The following is a 12,855-nucleotide window of genomic DNA, read 5'->3' as shown; positions in this document are numbered from 1 at the left end:
ACAGTCAGCAGAAGCCCCCACCCTTCTCCCCAGACACTGCAGTGGGAGGGACGCCCACCCATCGCCCCTGCCTCCTGGCAGAATCCCGGCCTCAGACCTCACTCACGCCCAGACTTGGGCTGGTGGAGGGCCCTTGTGAACATTGTCCCGAGCTGTCAAAAGCTGTTTCTGGGTTCATGGAGGGGGAGGGTGGTGGCTGTATTCCCCGATACACATGCAGCCCTTGAAGCCTCTGGCAGGGACCCTTGGACAGCCACACAGTTTCCCCTGTTAGACCAGGAGGCCCCTGGATCGGCCTGAGCTGGGGCCAGGTGAAGGGGCGAGGCCACCGCAGGCGTAGAGCCCACCGGCCCGTCTCCACCCCGATGAGCAGCGTGTGCTTGCTCTCCGTGCCAGACCAGACCAGGTATGCCTGGAAACTCTCCCTGGAAACAAGCAGCATTCTCCGGCCCTAGCCTGTGACTCCTCAGTGCCTCTCACCCTGTTTGGGGAGCCCTAAAATGCTGGCCCCACCCACAACCAGGCTGGACAGGAAAGGCTGCCCTGCCCCAGCTCCCTCCCACCACACTGGTGCAGTGCTGGCATATCATTGACCACACACACCTTCTGCCCTCTCCGCTGTGGCAGGCCCTGTGGCCCAGAGGAGAATAGGACAGTCCCTGCTCTCAAGGAGCCCTGGGGAGGAGGAGGATGAGCAGGCTGGTCATGGCTGATCAGTACAACTGCAGTTAGTCCCGACTAAAAACGTCCTGAAATGCAGTCTGGAGGTGTTGCTAAGCTGCCTCAGCAAGGAGACGGGGCCTGGAGGGATTCAGAATGTATGTGTCCACAACCTTTCCGGTCGGAAGTAGACAGTGGAATACAGGCAGCGAGGAACACTCAGCACCCTACGCAGAGCGAGCCGACACCTCGAGGGCGCCACCTAGTGACGGTGCAGCAAGACTGCAGCTCTGCCTTTGGGCACTGGGATACCCCTCTGCTCCTCTCTTCCCCTGAGACAGATGCCAGAACTCAGCTGTGCGAATGGAAACTGGAAAGTGGTCCGGCTTGTTCACAGCAGCTGGAACCTGGGAGAAAGAGGCACGAGAAGCCCCAGGATCTGGAAGCTCTTGGGCCGCAGGCAGGGGAGGGGCTGGAGCTCCCGGGACCCTCCAGGGCACACTGGTGCCCTGTAATTCTCTGCCCCCTCAGCAGCGTCTCCCCACTGCTTCACTGGGGCCTCAGCTCTGTCTGCTGATCCTGGTCTGGCCCACCGGGAGAACTGACGGAAAGCCCACACCCAGAACCGGCCAGCTCAGCCTCAGGTGCTGTGATCCACTCACCTGTACAGCTAACTCAACGTGCAGTGCCCAGGCCTGAAGAGCACGCAGCCTGGGGCCAGCCAGGTGTGTGCGGGCGCAGGGGGAGGAGCGAGGGAATGTGCCCAGGAGTAGCGGGGAGAGGAAGAGAACAGACAAGTGTAGGGTAAAGGGGAACATGCACTGGGGGATATCTGAGAGGGGTGAGCAAACATTTTCTTAAAGGGCCAGACAGTAAATACTGAGGCTCGCAGGCTGTGCTCAGCTCTGAAGCTGTGGTGTCACAGCAGCCAGAGACCACATGTAAACAAACAGGCGAGCGTGTGTTCCATTCAGCTGCTCACAGAACAGGCTGCCAGCCCACCTGGCCCCCATTTGCCTATTGGATCCAAACTCACTACCCACCGCAGTGGCTGTCCATGCTCCACCACGGAGGCCACAGCCCAGTCATAACTTCATCCCCAAACTGCCAACAAGTACCAGAGGCTCAGGGACTAGCAGCTCACCGCTGCCTCCTAGAGCAAGGTTGGAGGTGGTGCCTCAGGGGCTGTGGTGAGAAGCTTGGCCAGGGGACCCCCAGATCACAGTCCTGCCCTCTATCCATTTCCCCCACACACTCACCTGCAGAGGGAGGCTCTGCGCAGCCGCAGCTACTCCCCGTCCTTCCCCACTGGGATCTCTCACCGTCCAGCTGATGTCCCTCCAGCCCCTTCCCCAACAGGAAACCCTCAAAGGCGGGTGGGGGATGGGACTGAACTGCCCCAAGGACACGCCAGGGGACAGATGACACCCCGGGGAGGACAAGGTGGCCGGAGGGGGGAGGAGGTGTAACCCAGCACCAGGACCCAGGGGCCGAGGAGAGGCCAGGCTGGAACCGACCCCCGCCCCGCCAGGCGGGGCCCAGCCGGCGCCCACCGGGTCCTGGGACACACCACCGGAGCCCGCCCGCGCCAGCCTGCCCACCCCAGCTCCGTCCCCGTAGGTGGCGTCTTTGCGAGAAGATCACCAGTCCCAGGCTCAGGCTGGTCCCTGGCCTCTCCGGTTACACTAAAAGTGAGACAGGGGAAGATGCTATCTGGGCGCACGGAGGCAGCGCGGGCTCATCCAACATTGATGCGGCCCGGACTGCCCCAGTGCCCCTCGTGGGGGCGTAGGGTCCCAGCTCCCAAGTCCCGGAGAAGGAGCAGCATGGAAACGCTTCGCCAACGCCACACAGGTACCTTCCAGCCCCTCCATCCAAGGACCCCTCCAGTGCCGCTTTCCCAATCATGCCTAGTCCTGGGCCAGAGGAAGGGGCAACGTGCCCCTTCTCCCCCCTTTCCCCATCCTCTCCCACCTGTCTCGGGGCAAAAGAGGGAGGGAGGGAGGGTGGGAGCTGGCTAGTCTCCACATGGAGTCCGTTCCCTCCAGCACATCTGCCTCCACTCAAATGCACACCCCACATAGCCACTGGGTGGCGCACACGTCCCTCCAGCAAAGGTGCCCTAACTCATCAATGTACATTCAATTGGGCACACATGCCCTGGCATAACGTGCACATACTCAGATATACGCTCACTGGCACACTGAGTTGCACACCCAGGGATACACACCAATGAAGCCTTCTCCCAGAGGAGCCCAACCCATCACTGCCTCTGCTCTCGATACTTGGGATGGAGAGAGGGCACCGCCCAGAATGCCCCACCCAGGGCACACTGGACTTTGGAGGGAGAGTCAGTGCAAGGCAATGCCCTCTTGGTGCCTGTGGCATTCCTGGTGTGGTGTTTAGTTGGCCTGCAGTGCCGAGAGGGAGGGCCTGGAGGCAGAGCCAGGTTGGGATTAAGTCTTTGCTGAGGAAAGTGACCCTGTGAGATGATAATCCTGGGTTCCAGTTACCCTTGTGTAGACCCTCCCTGGCTCCCAAGGTTCCCAGATGCTGGGCCCTCATCCCCCTGACTCAGCTCTGTGCCCCTCATTCTTATTCTAGGTTCCAGTCGGCTGGTGCGGTTCTCTAGCATCACACACCTGTGGGAAGCTGCCTCCTGGCAACAGCAAGGCCAGGCGGTTCCCTAAAGCCTTAAGCTGCTGACTTCCCCACAACCTGGCCTGCCACTCACCAACAGACCCCGCCCCCTCCCCAACACACACACACCGCACATCTAGGTTGTTCTTCGTTCAGAATACAGACATTTATGCATGTTTTTTGGTGATGGTTGTCATTGAAACTCACTTTCTCTGCATATACAGCTACTGTTGTGTCATGTACAGCATTAAGAGGGAGGAGAGAGGCTTTTATTCTTTTGAGAAGCACACTCCCATGTTTAAAATAGTATTTTCTATGGGCCTCATGGTTGAAAGCATACTCTCCCAGTGCTGGTAAAATGAACTTGTGGGATCCAGAGAATAATATATATGTACTAGTGCCCTGGTGCACGGATTCATGAACATTGAAAGGAAATTAATTAGAAGGTGGCCAGCAGGGCTGGACTGGGTGAGACAGGCTGGACACATCCTGGAGCCAACCTCCCAAGGTCCCTCCCCAGCCAGCCAGCAGCACCTGGGGCGGTGTGCAGCTCGAAGGGCATCTGTGGAGTGAGCGGGGTCCCTAGTGGCCTGGGGGGATCAGGCTGAAACTGGTGCTCTGATATCCCCCAAAGGGGTCCCAGATTGCTAGAGGGCTGTTCTTGAGTGATGCACCCCAGAATTAGGCTCCCTCCTCTCTGGTTCCAGGGTGTGTCACCCGAGAACCGCCACTGCCCAGTCACCTCAGCTCGGCAGCTCTTGTGTTAAGCATCTGCCCGCTGGTGGTCAATGCATGTCATACCTACTGGCCAGTCGAATGGTTGCTTAGCCTTTTATATATATAGACTAGAGGCCCAATGCACGAAATTCATGCAAGTGGCTCAGCCCTCGCAGCCCCGGCTTCATCCCGAAGGTCTTCTGGATGGTTGTTCTGCTGCTTGATCTAATTAGCATATTAGCTCTTTATTATATAGGACTAGAGGCCCGTTGCAGAAAGATTCCTGCAAGAATAGGGCTTCCTGAGACCGCGCGAAGCAGAGAAGGGAGCGAAGCCCACTGAGGCAGGCTTCGCTCTCTTCTCCGCTGCCTCGCTCCCTCCCTTCACCGCTTAGCCCTCGGCTCCCTCCCTTCTCTGCCACCTGGGCTCTCTCCCTTCTCTGCCACTTTGCTCCCTCGCCAGGTCACAGATCCAAGGCCCGGATCCCCTGGGCAGCGTCGCGTGCTGCCGGCCCCGCCTCGCCAGGTCAGGGGTCCGGGACCTGGGGCCTGCGGGCAGCGTCATGCGCTGCCGGCCCCGCCTGCAGTATGCAAATTAGCCGCAATCTTTGTTGGCGGTTAATTTGCATATCACACTGATTAGCCAATGGGAGGCATAGCGAAGGTATGGTCAATTACCATGTCTGTCTACTATTAGATAGGATGTTAGAGTTATGATTTGGGAAAATGTATGTTACTGATGATGGCTATATTTTCAAACTTACTTGCTTATCCTTCCAGTCTGTTACTTTAAGATAATGTGATTCTAAGAATGTTCCCAGCTTTGAATGGCAAAGCCTAAGTAGATTAGTTTATACTCTTGATTAAAGAGTACCATGGATATTAAGAAATGCAATAAAAAATACAATAAATATTGCAAACTGAAAAAAATAAAAAAGGAGATACAAGACCAGATCCTCTGCCCAAGGCCTCAGAGGGGGCCGGACTGGGAACACACACCTGATCCAGATCTACCTGCTCAACTTCAGGACAGCCTGCTGCTCGGGGTGCTCGGGATGGACAGAAAGGAGTGCTCTCCTCCCAAGCGCATGCTGGGCCAGGATCCCGGATGGGACCCAGGCTCTGCTGGCATTATCTGTCATCCAGGCACAGGCTTTTCCAGAGGGAAGGAATTAGGTGTCTCCGGGTGCCCGTAAGCCCCTGCTTATCAATTGTTCTCCAGACTATGGCTGTAGCTGGCCCTTCCTTTTACCTTTGGTCACAGGTATGATGTCCTCGCCCCAGGGTCTTTCTGCTTGAATACCTCCAGTGACCCTACTTGGGAAACCACAGTGCCTGATGACTTCAAACCTCAGTGTGGGCAAGAACCAAAGGGTTTGAGAAGTCCTTGCCTCACCTCCATGACTGACTTCTCTCCCTTTCCCCTCATCACCCTGAGCCCCGATCACATCAGCTGCATGGGAGACAGACCAACCTCCACCCACTGGCTCCTCCAGAGCTATTCCTCCTATGACCGTGGCACCACCATTCCCATTTTCCCACCCAGGCTAGGTCCTGTACTGCTAAAAATTCACCAAGAGCTGCTGAGAGCTCGGAACAAAGCAGGACCTCCAATCACTTGCCCCTGGTGGCTACCTCAGCTGCCCCTGCCAACAACCCCTAAGTTGGCACTACCATGGCCAAGGCCTCCAATCCCGACCTTCCCTGGCCTTTCCAATCATAGAACACACTCTGAGGTCATAGGTCACATACTTACAGAACCCCAGAACTACCAGAATGCTTCGTCAACCAGTCCAGCCCCTTCAACTGCAGAGGAAACAGGCCCAGAGAGCCAGTGACTTGCCTAGGTCAGGATGGGAATTAAAGGGCTGTTAGAATCAAATCCTGGACCCCTGACTCCCTTCACAGAGCTCTTTCTAATACATTGTCCTGCTTCATAAACACAGTAACAGACAGTAACAGCATCACCTCCTTATTTCAGGACAAGCTGCTAATGAACCTACATGTCACAGCGGTCAGCCAGGCTGCCTCCCCTTCGCCCCCGCCCCCTGGTCAGCCCTGCTGCTGCCCAGTGCCTGCCACCTTCTCTGCTGATTCTGAGCCCAGCAGTCAGGACTGGAGTTGGCTGGTGGGTCCAAGTCCTAAGAGAGGGCTCCATTTCAGTTCCTGATCTACTTGTGACTTCTCCACTGGGGCTAAGGGCCCAGTCCCTCTTGGAGAAGTTGAATCTTGTCACCCATGCCTCAGGCATTGGCTAAAGTTCCCAGTCCTGGAGTCCCCATCTGGCCCTGCTTCTCATCCCTGTAACTGTGTCCCTCTCACCCAACGGGTCCCAATTGGTTCCTACCAGGTCTTTATTAGTCATGCCTCTCCAATCCCTGGACTGCCTCCCTAGACATGGTCCTGACCCACCTCAGCCTCCCCTGCTTTCCTGCCCACTCACCTCACAGAACTCCTGATTACAAAGGCAGAGCCTACCTGAGTCACCACACTTATCTTTGTATCTAGGAATGGCCTAACTTTCAGTCAATCCAACAGAAAAGTTCTGATGTTAGTGGAGGAGCCCTGCTATGGGCCAGGAAGAAATAACAATAGCTACCAATTACATGGCACTTACTATGTGCCTGTCACTGTCCCAGGCACTCTGCATCTATTCAGCCTTACACACATTAGCATGTTTAATCCTCACAACAACCCTACGAGATACATACTCCTATTACATCCAACTTAAAGATGAGGAAATGGAGGCTCACAGCAGCCCAGTAGTTTTCCTCAGGCCAACAGTGTGCTGTGCAGGTGATCAGAATACTGTAAGGGAACAAGGAACAACTTTCCGGAACACTAGAAAGCGGAAGCTAGAGCCACTGTTCGGAGTTCCTGTGTGGGTGATGAAAAAGGTTTTAATAGTGGAGATGCTAACACAACGTTGTGAAGGTAATTGATGCCACTGAGTTGTACAGTTAGTGAAGTGGCTAATTTTATGTTATACATATGTTACCACAAAAACCTCCACTGTATTGCTATACACTAGTCATGAACAATTGAACAATAAAAAAATTAAAATACCATTTACAATATTATTGAAAAATATGCAATAGTTAGGGATAAGTCTTACCAGAGGTGAAAAACTTATACACTGAAAACTATCAAATATGCCTGAGAAAAATCAAAGCTGATCTAAATAAACAGAGATATACCATGTTCATAGATTGGAAGGCCCAATATTATTGAGTCAACTCTTCCCAAATTGATCTATAATCAAAATCCCAGCAGGTTGGGATTTTTTTTTTTCTGTAGAATTGGAAAATTTCATTTAAAATTAATGTGAAGTTGAAAATGACCTAAAATAGCCAAAACAATTTTGAGAAAGAAGAACATCCTGGTTTCTCCAGGACTTGGGTAAAAGAGTCTCTCCAAATCACTCCTTCTCTCTTGTTTTGACTTCACACTTACCAAGCAACTTTTGTTTTTTTTCTAATCCTCACCAGAGGATATTTTTCCCATTGATTTTTAGAGAGGGTGGAAAGGTGACAAGGAGGGGGAGAGAGAGAAACCTTATTGTGAGAAAGATACATTGATTGGTTGCCTCCTGAACAGGCCACAAGCTGGGACTGAGAACCTGCAACCCAGGTATATGCCCTTGACCAGGAATTGAACCTGTGACTCTTTGGTGTTTGGGCCGATGATCTACCACCAAGACACGCTGGGCAGGGCACCAAGCAACCTTTTGATTTTACTTTCCAAGTAGCTCGATTTGAGATTGGGGATGGGCCCTGGGCATAACTACAAAGGGATCTTCACAACTGTGGAGTAATGAATAGGCATTCTGGTTTGAAAAAAAAAGAAAAAAGGAAGTTGAAAGTCCTGAACAACCTGATTTCAAGACTTATTACAAAGCTATAGCAATCAAGACAGGGTGGTATTGGTGTCATGAAAGGCAAACAGATCAGTGAGGCAGAATGCATAGCATAGAAATAAAAGGACAGCTGATTTTCAATAAAGGTGAAAAAATGGGAAAATCCTCTCAACAAATGGTGCTGAAACAATAGGATAGCTTCTCTCTCTTTTTTATTTTTTAAAAATATATTTTATTGATTTTTTACAGAGAGGAAGGGAGAGGGATAGAGACTTAGAAACATTGATGAGAGAGAAACATCAATCAGCTGCCTCCTGCACACTCCCCACTGGGGATGTGCCCGCAACCAAGGTACGTGCCCTTGACTGGAATCGAACCTGGGACCCTTGAGTCCACAGGCCGATGCTCTATCTGCTGAGCCAAACCAGTTAGGGCTCTCTCTTTTTTAAATGAACCTCATACCATATACAAAAGTTAACTAAAAATAGAGCACAGACCTAAAATATTAAATCTAAAATTAGATGATTCCTTCCTAGGAGAAACATCTGTCAGCTTGAGGTAGGCAATGATTTCTTAGATATGACACAGGAGCACAATTCATAAAAGAACAAATTGATAAATTGGACTGAATTAAAAGTAAAAATTTCTGCTCTTCAGAAAACATAAGAGAATGAAAAGAAAGACAGATTTGGAGAAAATATTTGCAAGTCATAAATCTGACAAAGGACATGTGTCCAGAATATACAAAGAACTCTCCAAACGACAAAAATAAGGAAAAAAAATAACCCAATTAAAATATGAAAAAGGTTTTACCAGATACTTTCCATATGGATGGCAAATAAGCACATGAAAAGATGCTCAGTATCATTAGTCATTAGGGAAAGACAAATTAAAATCACAATGATATTCCACTACATGCCTATTAAAATGGCTGAAATGAAAAAGACAGTTATAGCAAGGATGTGGAGGAATTGGAATTCTATACACTGCTTTCGGGAATGTAAAATGGTATGATCACTTTGGAAAGTTACAGTTTCTTAAAAAGTTAAATGTACACCTACTACATGACCTCGGTACTCTACTCCTAGGTATTTACTCAAGAAAAATAAAAACATATGTCCATACAAAGACTTCTGCATGAAGTCACAAAGCTTTATTTGTAACTAGAGGCCTGGTGCACAAAATTTGTGCACTGGGTGGCCCTCAGCCCAGCCTGCACCCTCTCCAATCTGGGATTCCTTGGGGATGTCTGACTGCCAGTTTAGGCCTGATCCCCTCTCACAATCCAGGACTGCTGGCTCCCAACTGCTCACCTGCCTGCCAGCCTGATTACCCCCTAACCACTCCCCTGCCAGCCTGATCGACGTCTAACTGCTCCCCTGCTGGCCCGATTGCCCCCAACTCCCTCCCCTGCTGGCCTGGTCGCCCCTAACTGCCCTCCCCTGCAGGCATGGTCCCCCCCCAACTGCCCTCCCCTGCAGGCCTGGTCCCCCCAACTGCCCTCCCCTGCAGGCCTGGTCCCCCCAACTGCCCTCCCCTGCTGGCCTGGTCGCCCCTAACTGCCCTCCCCTGCAGGCACGGTCCCCCACAACTGCCCTCCCCTGCCGGCCATCTTGTGGTGGCCATCTTGTGACCACATGGGGGCAGCCATCTTGTGCAAGGGCATGGCAGTCAATTTGCATATTGCCTCTTTATTATATAGGATAGCCAAAAAATGGAAACTACCCAAGTGTCTACCAACAGGTGAACCTATAAACAAACAAAGATATCTCCATATAATGGAAGATGACTCAGCAATAAAAAGAAATGAACTATCAATTCATGCCACCACATGGAAGAAAATCAAATTGCTCTGCTGTGTGAAAAAAGCCAGACTACAAAGAGAGTACATGCTGAATGACTGAATTTATACAAACTTCTAGGAAATGCAAACAAATCAGGCCCATGCTTCCCTGAGAACTGGGAGGCAGAGAGGCCCATTTCTGTGAAGGAAGGAAGGAGAACAGTTTCCAGGTTCAAGATGTGGTGGGAGCAGAAGCCAGAGAACAGGGTTGGAAAGTGACGGTTAACTATTAACAGCTGCTTTTATTTGTTTCTTTTTGCAGGAAAAAGTTTAGTAACTATATAGAATTACCTCAATTTAAAAGTCTCCTCCCATATATGTATTAGACCTTTGGCATATGCTACCAATTATGTCTCCAAGAACCTAGACCAGCCGTGAGCAAACTACGGCCCGTGGGCCGGATCCGGCCCGTTTGAAATGAATAAAACTATTGAAATAAAAGACCGTAGCCTTTTATGTAATGATGTTTACTTTGAATTTATATTAGTTCACACAAACACTCCATCCATGCTTTTGTTCCGGCCCTCCGGTCCAGTTTAAGAACCCATTGTGGCCCTCGAGTCAAAAAGTTTGCCCACCCCTGACTAGACTCTGAGCTCACCTGGAGAAAGGATTTATGTCTTTTTAGCTCTTTATCTCCAAGGCGCTGCACATAGTTTGCACTTAACACACTGTTGAGTAAGTGAATGAATGTGATTTGGGATCGGAATACAAGCTTGAAGGTTTCGTTATTTTAAGTTTACTATCCCCATCGTTTCAGAGTTCCTCTCCAGAGAGCACTGCTTTTCAAAAGGGCAAGCTCCCTGGGATTGTGAGGGACAGCAAGCTGATTGCTAGGATTGTGCAGTGAAGGGCTGACCAGGAAACAGAATTAACCTGGGCATGTGCCCTGACAGGGAATGAGCCATCACCTCCCGTTTCATAGGTTGCCGCTCAACCAGAGCCACGCGGGCCAGGCCGGCGTCCTTGCACCCTGAGGAGCAGCAGGACAAACTTGAGTAGGTTTCCAGGCTGAGGACAGATCTCCAATAAAGAGAGGGAGGGGAGATGGAGAAGGAAGATGGGATCAAGGGAGAGTAATGGGGGTGGGGGCGAGGGTGTCAAGGGGAAGTGGCCTGCTTTCGGCATAGGAGGAAAACAAGGGCTGCCAGAGAGATGCCAGAAGGTTTTGGCAGAGTGAAGGGAAAGGCAGCAGCGGGGAGCAGGTCTTCAGGGCGGTGAGGGCAGCGAGTTAATGAAGTTTCTCCTCCAGTTCTCACCTTTTAGGGCCATGGATCAAAAAATGTAACTCCAGAATTCTGGGGAGCGACATGGGATTACGAACTTTAAAAACAACACAACAAAAATCAACTATGATCCTGGTTTAATTTTTAAAGGAGGGGGTAGCGTCTAACACACCAGAAAATAGTAGAAAGGACAAAAATCTTGGAGTAAATCTACTCCGCTTTATGACCAACTCACTCCAACGTCCTCATTTTTCCCATTTCACCCGGAAGGATGAGTCCTTCCTCCAAGACCAGCGCCTGGGCAGCGGCTCCAAGCCGCCCACGCGCGCAGCAGCTCTCCGTCCCCGCGGGGCGGGGGGCGCCGCACTCCGCCGGGTGCCTGCCGGGTCCCCACCGAGGGTCCCGTGGGGCGCAGACCCGGGAGGCGGGCCTGGAGCCCAGCGGCGCCCCACCCCTCGCCCCGCCCGCCCCTCGGCGCTCTTCTACGCGGCTCCAGGGCCCACCGAGGCCACGAGTGGGGTTGGGGGGCGGGTGGCAGCTCGCTGGCCTCTATGCCCCGTGCCCCACTCGGACAGCTCTGCCCCGCCGGAGTGAGGACGCCCTCGCTCGGCTCGGCTCTGAGACATCCGAGGCTCTCGGTACCGACGTTGCGGATGCTCGAGGGTCCGAGTCCACCGTGGGGTCTGGGCGCTCTCGCCGGCTCTCATGCCCCGGAACCCCGCTTCTCCCGCAGGAGGCGAGCGTCGAGGGCGCCCACGCAGGACCACCCGCAGGGGCCCGGCGAAGTCCATCCTCCAGGCGCCCGCCCTACCTGTCGTAGCTCCAGCGGCTGTAGGACAGGGTCCGGTGGCTGCTGACTCCCTCCATCGCCGCCTCCGGGCTCCGCGGGCGGAGGGCGAGGCTGCGCGGGGCTCCGAGCTCGCTTGCTGCGGGCCAGGCGCGGGTGGAGGACGGTACCATTCCCCCCCTGGGGGGCGGACCCCCTCCGGCTCCGCCAATGGCGCCGACGCGTGGGCTGCGGGGACCCGGGCCCAAGGGGCACCCTCCCCCGCGTTGAGTCCCGCGGGGGCGCGGCTACTGCAGCCTGGACTGCTTATTTATTTCTGATGTGTGCGCCACGTCGCCATGGCAACCGTTCCATCTTTCCTGGCGTCACTAGGGCACTGCGCTTTCAAACCTTCCCGGGACGGACTGCTAAGAGGCTGTCCTTTCTCCGGCAGGCAGTCCCGCGTACAGGCCCCGTACCCTGACCCCCTCTAGAGACATGGCCCCTCCTTCCCGGCGTCGCGGGGCGGGGGGGACAGCGTCTTCATCCGTTAAAGTACCCCTAGCTTTATACTTCAATTGTCCCCTTCTCAGGAATAGGAAGATCCATCCCCAGAATTTCGGAGATCTCACCTCCCTCTCCCTGCCTTTTCCTTCCAAGCTTGCAAGCAAGACATTTAACCACCAAAACCCCGCTCCTAAAACTGTAGGGACTCAGCTCCCTCTTTACCCGAATGGAAATCCATTTCTCCCTCCCCTCCCCCACGGGATTCCCTCGGCCCGCACTTCAGAGTATTGTGGCCCCTTGGGGTCCGAAAACCAAGCTCTGTAAACAATCCCATTTCTAGGCCACCCTTTCTGTTTATTTTCCTTGGTGTTTTCATTAAATCCAGCTGTGTTGTCTCAACAAGCGGAGACACTTTGTCTACACTTGGCTAAGGCTGATCCAAAGGCAGGAGAACCGGGTAGCTGTGTGGGATAGGGTGGGGTGGGGTGGGGTGTGGTGGGGAGGGAGAGCGGGCCATCACCTTCCAATCCACTCCCCCCCCACCCCCCCCCCCCACCCCGCCTCCCCGCCGCCCCTCACCCCACCTCAGCGGCGGGGATTTGCAGGTATAATCTCCTCGCAAGGTCATGGAAGCCTAAGAA

At 53.1% G+C, this 12,855-nt stretch overlaps 1 protein-coding gene across 2 annotated transcripts in view; it reads right to left on the bottom strand.

Annotated features, from left to right (window-relative positions):
• Positions 1–12,649, bottom strand: part of TUB (TUB bipartite transcription factor) — a 72,797-nt gene extending 60,148 nt beyond the window's left edge. For both annotated transcript variants that reach the window (XM_036325277.1, XM_036325279.1), the window contains exon 1: positions 11,753–12,649. In XM_036325277.1, coding sequence (XP_036181170.1) covers positions 11,753–11,901 — 149 coding nt within the window. In that variant the 5' untranslated portion in view covers positions 11,902–12,649. The remainder of the gene's footprint in view (positions 1–11,752) is intronic.
• Positions 12,650–12,855: the final 206 nt, after the last annotated feature.

Source organism: Myotis myotis, unplaced genomic scaffold, assembly GCF_014108235.1.
Source record: "Myotis myotis isolate mMyoMyo1 unplaced genomic scaffold, mMyoMyo1.p scaffold_m19_p_10, whole genome shotgun sequence".
NCBI lineage: Eukaryota > Metazoa > Chordata > Mammalia > Chiroptera > Vespertilionidae > Myotis > Myotis myotis.
This window is presented reverse-complemented; position numbering and strand designations above follow the sequence as displayed.